The sequence below is a fragment of the Mizuhopecten yessoensis genome, unplaced genomic scaffold, assembly GCF_002113885.1.
Source record: "Mizuhopecten yessoensis strain PY_sf001 unplaced genomic scaffold, ASM211388v2 scaffold716327, whole genome shotgun sequence".
NCBI lineage: Eukaryota > Metazoa > Mollusca > Bivalvia > Pectinida > Pectinidae > Mizuhopecten > Mizuhopecten yessoensis.
The window spans coordinates 546,901-555,359 of record NW_018480061.1 but is presented as its reverse complement, the minus strand read 5'-3'; the positions used below and the strand labels follow the sequence as shown (position 1 = coordinate 555,359).

Here is an 8,459-nt window from a genome sequence, read left to right as displayed (position 1 = left end):
CAATAAACTCGAAAATTCTTAGTAAAAACACTTTCATATTCGTGTCACATCAACATAAACTTTAAAGTTTCTTAAAATTTTCTAATGCTAAAACAGATAAACCTGCAATATTTTTTTGGCTTTGAAATCATCATAATATATCAAAATATAATTTTAAAGTAATTTTATTTTTGCTTTTTGGTGAGCTTATGACATACTGCAGCGTCGGTCGTCCGTCTTCATGTTTGCTTTTCAAAATGATTCAGATTACATACGGGAAAGCTTGTTCTGTATTTCCTGTAACCTACGTGCCTGCTGCCTTATAACGTTTAACACGGAGTCAAAATACATGCTCTTTGACTATTGTCAGGAGCACTGCGTCCATTATTTGAGTGCCTTCTAAGTAGCTGGTCTCCATTGCAAATAGTTTCTGTGTTCATTTGTTCTACTTGTTTCCTACAGTTAATTAGGCCGTGATTAGGCAATGTGATTCCTTTAATTATACCCTGCCAATCAGGGTTGAAAATCAATGTTAAGTCAGAAATCCCATCCCTTATTTGTATGTGCATTTGCGTGAATGCAATAGCTACACAGATGTACAGGTTTTAGTTATTGTTTTTCATTTTCTTTTCTTTTATATATGCCAGGTTGACGGTTTGGGTGATTAGTAAAACAAAAGCGACCGTTTAACATATACAAATGTAGGTTCGATTATAAGTTATGGCAATTGGAATATAATGTATTGTATTCAGTTCCATATTTCTAACCATAGTAAATGGCAATTTTGTCACCGGGATTTATAGAATTTTATACTGTAATAAATAGCTTGTAAACATTTAAGAATCTTAAACACAGCAGTTACTCATATAGAAGGTATCGGGTCAATGAGTAACAATTTCTCACTTTAGGAGGAAGCAGTGGGGAACCCGACATTCCAAACCCTTAGTATAAAAGGAAACAGCTAGAGAGATAGTAAGTATCATAATATGTATTAATTCGTATTCTGAATGCGTCTATACCGGTCAGCGTTCCCATATGAATTAGTCACTTAAGAAATAAAATATCCTTGTAAAGGGTGATGGCACTCACTAGATTATTTAAGGGGAAATATGACTATTTTTTTGTAGATGATCTTCTTATGAAGTTTCACAACTACTTTAAGTCAATTGAAAAAGAAACAAGACTCTGCACGATGTCTCCCAGCATTATGGCGGATATGGAGGGTTTTGGATGCCGAACTAGATATGGACATCTGATCAAGCCTAGATCAACTGTGGATATACAACAATACTACCCAATACCATGAATATATTATTGCAATGTCTTCGGTGTCAAATGTAAGTGCCGGACAAGATTAGTTTTGGTTGTATAGGGTATTAACAGCTAAGGTCATTTAAGCATCTCCATGTGTGTTGTGTTGCATGGGTGTGTGCCGGAGTTATTGGCTTTCGGCCAATGAGCGGATCTGATGAACATTATGCAGGGCAATAACTACCGTTTTGAAGGCTTTTGGAATGTCCCAGCCTGGGGACGAAACACGTTGCCTTCCCAACCTGGACGAAAGTTCAACATTAAAGCCAAAAAGGAGGTGTTGCCAAGCAAATTACCCAACAGGAAAATAGCTTTTACTGGGTTTGCGCCTTTGGCATGGAGAGGTAGCACTGTAATGTTATGATCAGATTCGCACTATACTGCAATAGCGCCTTCAGCGCACATCGAAACCGTCAATATCATAGTCATGCTACTACAATAGAAGGAGTATAGATAGGTGTTTAAAATATAACATATATTTAAACAGATGAGATCATGTGGTATCGGATTTAATGATTTAAATCACATGACATCATTTATTTTTGAATGGATTTAAAGAGGATCACGTGATATTGCATTTAATCACATTCACCTGTTGGCAACCGCTTATGACGCCCTGTTATTAATCACTGTCCTGTCAACAAGAACAAGTACATATCGTAACAATACCCATGTATGTACCGAAGTCGCTGACCCAACCAAGCTTGTATACGATGTACACGGATATAACTTACCCGTATACATCTAACAACAGTTACCGAGAGTTGCTTTCAAAACAAAAAAACAGTTAATAATGAGTAAACCTCGGGATAATTAAGGTGTGGTTTTTTGACAGATGAATGTACAATTAGTCGACTAGAACCTGTTTGTCAACAGTAACGTAAAAGTTCCTTTCAAAACAAAAATACAATTCAAAGATACAAAAATAACAATGACTGGACTCTTCTTAAGTACACATAAACTAGTTTGTTTTTAATCTTTAGATCGAGGGATTATTTCACCTCTGAACTTGAACTAACAAGGATATATACATGAACTTATATTTAGGGTGATCATTTAAAGCATCATATTTGATTTTACATAGTCAGACAAGGTTTACTATACATAGAGCGGTTCTTTTCGTCATCAAGTATGGAAAGCGGTTTCGATTCGGATTCCTAAGTGAAATTCAGAAGATGGAGGATGGAGAAAGGATAAAACAATTGCTAAAGAAGAAGACATCCGCGCAGCACGTGGGTCTGCCATGAAAAGGAGAGAAGTGTCCATCAAACAAGAGGCCCATGGGCCTTAACGGTCACCTGAGTCCTACAGTATTTATTTTTGTTGTTGAAATATGTACCAATTTGAGTAAAAAATAGTTAAGTAAAATGTTAACTTAACTTTGTCAGGACCATGAGCTGATCATTCCTAGACCAATTTTAAGTGAGATGGGCCTATTAGAACTTGTTTTTAAGTTTGAAATAGTATTTACAAAATGGCGGCCATGGTGGCCATATTGGATTTCTGATTGACCTGAAAAATAAGGACACTTTGTCAGGACCATGAGGCGATCATTCCTACCAACCCACAGTTCAATCTGACCAGCAGAACTTGACTTTAAGTTTGAAATAGGTTTTCAAAATGGCGGCCATATAGGAGAGTTCGCAGTGACGTCACCAATAGGTCACGTGATATATTGGTTGGCAAAAAATGGTTGGCTTGGGCCGTTCGCCATTTACAACTACTCCGTAATATCCATAATAGCAATGGTTGTATTGTGTTGTGTGATCGGCTGTACCAATAGGTTCGACAAGAAAGATCCAAAGAGCTTCTACCGTATTCCAAAGAAACCCGTATCACGCAGAAAGCTTTGGATTTCCGCAATAAAACGTGACAATTGGGAGCCTACTGACAACGATCGTGTTTGCTTTCGTCACTTCATAACTGGTAAGACATTTTTTTATACAATTAATGTTTTGCTTTTTGTCGGGTTTTTAATTTATCAAGTATCCACATTTATTTCGAAAATGTCGTTTATTGTGTTTTACATGCACCGTATGCACGGATAACTGGGGTCTTTTAAAATGATACCCGGTACAGTAGCCCCTGTAGTCAGGTCCAGTACACTCTGCCGATTGAGCTATATACACTGATACACACCTATACATTATAGCTGTATTGAGCTATATTTTCTCAGATTTCAAATTTCATTAAATTAAAGCAAAGTCGCATAAGCAATAAGGTTTATGGTAATGTTGACTACAAAGATCATACAGTTAGATGTTTATTTTCATTTTCTATAAATGTAAAATTCCGATTTTTTACATCATTATTTTTTAAAAAGAATACTTATATTTAAAGTCTTTTGTTATCAACCTAATGATACAATCTTTTTTTTAAAAGCGACTTTGTTTCGTTTTCATTAAAAAAGAAAATCACTTGAAAATAGCTCAAAAGACCTATTTTAGATCAGTCATTAAAGCTATTATAGGTTTTTACAGCTATATTATAGCTCAGTTGGCAGAGTGTACTGGACCTGGAAGTTACTCGCCCAAAAGAAGTTTCCATTTTGCTGAGAGAGAAAAATATTGTCTGGGCTTTTACCTTTGTTATTCAAAACGTGTTTGTTATTAAATAAAAAAATCATTCCAGGTACCAAAAGCCATGACGACACTAGTCCAGACTTCACACCATCAGTCCATATGGGATATCAGGAAAGTAGCTCAAAAGGTGAGCTGCGCTTTGCTCGTTACCAGAGACAAGGGCAGAGAGAACATCAAAAGCAGAAGACAGCTGCAGCATCAGCACTTTTAGACCTTTCTAACATTGAGAACTTCAATATATCCCCGTCTACACTGACGCCAGAAGGTTTGTTTGTTATTGAGTATAGTCGATTGTCTTTTTTTCTCTCCAAGAATGAATGTAGAATATTTGCAAGAAAATGAAGCACTATTATCCCCACTTACTTGTATCTAAATGTGAACTTCGGTTTCATTTATCCTTGGTCATTTTGATGATAACCCCAAAGAAATAAATACTGGTAATGTCAAAATTTTCATCACACACTATCTGAATTACCTAATGAAATTAACATTGTTGGAGAATACTTTAATCTAATTAATATGGCTTAAAAGAGGTATTTTTTTTACTCCTGTGATCTTTTTGTACACAACTGGTCTTTAGTTTGTCTTATTGATTGCAGTATTCAATATTTGCTTCACACTGACTAGCTTTATAATTTATAAATATTGGTTATCTTCTTTTCAGTTGGGCCAGATCCTGAGATAAACCGGCATGACAACTGTATTAAAAAGATTGCAGCCTTGACGCTTGAAAACCAGCAACTTTATACAGAACTTGGCAGACTTCAAGCTGACAATACTCGACTAGCAGCAGAACTGAAAGAAATTGGAAGTTTTGAACAGCAAGTCACCTCGACTGATCGCAAATTACTTTTTACACTGGTTTGCAATCAACAGCTCTTTTCATGTGGCTATTGTCATTCTGCTCGTGTGCGTTGCCTGCATGTAAAGTTATGTCGCCCGGTAGTATTTTGCTCTGCCTTCTAATGAGACTTCGACTCAACTTGCATCATCAAGATTTAGCGTATCGTTTCAGCGTGTCAAAAACAACTATTTCAGACATTCTCAACCAAGGTCTTCCAAAGTTAGCAGAGAAATTAGCGTTCCTGATTCAATGGCCTGGAAAAGACTGTTTACTTAGCAACATGCCAACCATATTTAAACAATCATATCCTAAATGTATAAGTATCATAGACTGTTTTGAAGTGTTTATACAACGACCTGGTCAATTAACTGCCAGAGCACAAACTTGGTCAAACTATAAACACAACAACACTATTAAGTTTCTCGTGTCAATAACCCCAACTGGTGCTATTTCTTATGTGTCGAAAGCATTTGGTGGTAGGACATCGGACAAAGTCATAACCCAACGCAGTGGTTACCTTGACAAACTTCAACATGGGGATCAAGTTTTGGCGGACCGTGGTTTTCTGATTTCAGAGGAGTTAGCAAATCATGGTGCAACACTGGTTATTCCAGCATTCACAAGGGGGAAATCCCAACTTAGTGCCAAAGAGGTTGAACTGACACGCAAAATTGCACATGTTCGTATACATGTTGAGAGGGCCATTGAACGTTTGAAGAACTTTAGAATTCTCAGTACTAACATGAGTATGTGTATGGTACCTCATGCAGACAGTATAGTGACAATTTGTTCTGGAATTGCAAATTTGCAGCCAAAGTTAGTGGCTTGAGATGTGGACATGTATGTTGGTTTTAGTTTCCGATACATCAATCAATTGCCCACTTGTTCTTTGTGAATTATGTAAAATGTAGTTTATTGACTTTTTCTTTGTATTCCTTGCTATTTATCTCAGAAAGATATGCATTCTCTTTAATATGTGGTACAAATAAATTTACTAAGACATATTCTGCATTGTTTCAGACTACATGGTAATCTCCATGTGACCCTTTTATTCACTACACATCAATATTGTATCTATGAGCAAATATTTCTTTGTTTTAACAATAACGTGTGAACAATTATTTGTTTCATTTTTTTGAACTCTACATGTATGTTACAAACATACAACAGTTAACACAAAAGAATACTTTGTACTGGCAAGTAGATACATCTAACAGAAATGGAATAACTTAATTATTATTTATGTTTATTGTTATGAGAAAATATAAATTAAAAATACAACCATATCATGGGAGATAATAAAAAGCTGGTGCTTCTTTCTTGGCACTACACATCTATGCATAGATATGTTCACAATGCAATGAATACAATTATTTAATACTTGGTTTTTAAACATGTAATGTCTCTGAATTATGTGATTAAACTACAAACTAAAGTTACAGTCCAAGTCTTTGTGTTTTTTTCACATGCTGAAAATCTACGGTTCACAACTAGTACAAAACCACTGTCCTCGAGGTTTACGACGAATGTTAACACACCGATAGTGGAACCACTCGTAGGGACACTCATTATCATCACATTTTATCATGCGGCCATACTCTGGTTCGCTGCAAATGCACCAAGTTGCAGTTTGGGCATCATCCTTGCTCATAACTTTGTTGTTTTTGTTCTGGACAGGTTCATTTTCAAAGTGCCTTGTTATAAGTTCCCTAATAACAAATGTCTTAACGAAGTCTTCACATGTTTCTATCAAAGTACTGATGAAGTCATCATCTGCCAGAACACGAACGATGACCATACTGGCTGCCGGCTGGCACTTGGTGTAGACGACAAAGTCAGTGTAGTGGCAATTGGTGACAAACATCTGCATCTGAATCTGAGTGAAGTACCTATGTTTTTTCTTCAATTTCAGTGTGGCATCTAGGCAGAAGTCCTTGTCCTTGATAGCAGCTTCTTGCACAGTTATATCCCGATGTTTGTAAGGACACTTTATCTCTACTGTTCCTTTACCACAGCACTGGCAGCTGACGATGCCGTCGGGGCTGGCACCAAGGAATGGGTGTGCTGGTTTTACAACAAAACCAGAGTCCTCACATGTGAAGCTTGCATGGCCCTTCTGTTGGTGATGTTGGTATGCACGCCTACATTCTTCCTCGTGGTCAATACCCCACTTCACTGCTTCCTTCTTCGACAGGTCATATGTTGCATAACCTGCTATTCTTTTAACAAGATTGTCTGGTTTTGTTGTTGACTTCCGTGTCAAAACATCATGCGCCTTAGAACCGGTGACTCTGCCCATTCTGTGTTGGAACCATAGGGGACTAACGGACTGGTCTCTAGTGGCTGTTTCCAAATTGGCTGCTTGGGATGGAGTGATGTTATACGCTGTGTATGTATTTGAGCATATGACGTTGATATCATCTGGGTTGTAATGTGGTTGTTGTAGGGTGGACAACAGTTGAGGGTACTTGTCCTGGGTGGGGCTGTTCTGTGGTTGGTTATTGATAGATGGTTTAATTGATGTGAAAAATGATGCCTCTGGGACAATGGCAAACAGTTGGTCAAGGAGTTGTTTTGATGGCAGGGTAGCTGATCCACTGGCCTGGACTGACTGGACTTCTTTAGTTCTTTTCCCCTTTATGCTCTGGAATATGTCGGTGACAGTTGTGGGTGTAACCTGAAAAAAGTTAAAACAAATTATAACATTTGATGAAAACCTACATTTTTAAAGATATGAATCATCAGACAATTGAATTAATTATGAGATAACTAATTATTTTACATGAAAATTGAAAAATATTCCATTAATGTCTGTGGGTTGATATCTTTGAGGTGTCTGTTTCGAATGTCAATTAATTTTTATGGAAATTTGATGTAAAACTAATTTTAAAGTAATTCTAGTAGTATGCTGTCTTAATGACTTAACTAATTTATTTATTCGTAACATGTATACAAAGCTTTGTATTAACTGTAATCATACCTCTCGACGGAATGTGTTATTCCACTGACACACCTTGCTGGTGGAGCTTGTTTGCGTAAGACCCATCTTTACTGCCATTTCAACTTTAAATAGGAGGGCACCCACATGACTGCATACCTCGCCCAAGCTGTAAAATGAAGAAAATAAATTATCAAGCTGTCCATCAATTATACAGAAATAAAGACACAATATAGATTTCACATTAGAGAAGGAACTCTGGGTCTTGCCTTGTTAAGACTTAATTGACCTATGAGTGAATTTATTGGTATGGTGTTGCCTCCATTGCATTTCTTCTTTGGTAGTGTATGTACCATACAAATAAAATCTATTAACAAATTTTGAATATTGTACGAGTGCTTTAAGCATTAGACTCAACTGATGTCTGTTATCTATACGATACTCATACAATTTATTATTCCCCATTTGGACTCAAGAAAAAAAGTGTTGTCTTTTGAAGTTGGAACACAGTGGTGATAAATTAAGAAAAGACTCAAATTCGTAACTAGGAAATTTAACATACCCTGCCATACAAGTACAGTGAGCACAGTACACTGTTCCAGTGTTCTTCCATGGCTGATGTGGTTTATCTCTTGCTCTCTGGGATGGTGTAACTTTCGCCTTCAATGCGATGAAGGGACAATTATCCAACACTTGGTGTGAGGAAATCTCCTGCACATGTCCACTAACTACATACCTGCAATTAAAAAACATTTTTGTTTAAAACATTGTACTTATGGGGGGTAGGGGGGGGGGGGGGGGAAAA

The 8,459-nt window shown here is 36.9% G+C and overlaps 2 protein-coding genes across 2 annotated transcripts in view; one reads left to right on the top strand and one right to left on the bottom strand.

Annotated features, from left to right (window-relative positions):
• The first annotated feature begins 2,913 nt into the window (after positions 1-2,913).
• LOC110443138 (THAP domain-containing protein 4-like) lies at positions 2,914-5,041 on the top strand. Its single transcript, XM_021487149.1, has 3 exons — positions 2,914-3,216; positions 3,922-4,137; positions 4,537-5,041. The coding sequence occupies exons 1-3, from the start codon at positions 3,036-3,038 to the stop codon at positions 4,836-4,838; spliced, it is 699 nt and encodes a 232-aa protein (XP_021342824.1). The 5' UTR covers positions 2,914-3,035; the 3' UTR covers positions 4,839-5,041.
• Positions 5,042-5,169: 128 nt separating this feature from the next.
• The window catches only part of LOC110443137, a 4,121-nt gene continuing 831 nt past the window's right edge, over positions 5,170-8,459 (bottom strand). The window contains exons 2-4 of the mRNA XM_021487148.1: positions 8,217-8,390; positions 7,697-7,823; positions 5,170-7,393 (exon numbers count right to left, since the gene is read on the bottom strand). Of these exons, the coding sequence (XP_021342823.1) occupies positions 6,194-7,393; positions 7,697-7,823; positions 8,217-8,390 (1,501 nt within the window). The 3' untranslated portion in view covers positions 5,170-6,193. The remainder of the gene's footprint in view (positions 7,394-7,696; positions 7,824-8,216; positions 8,391-8,459) is intronic.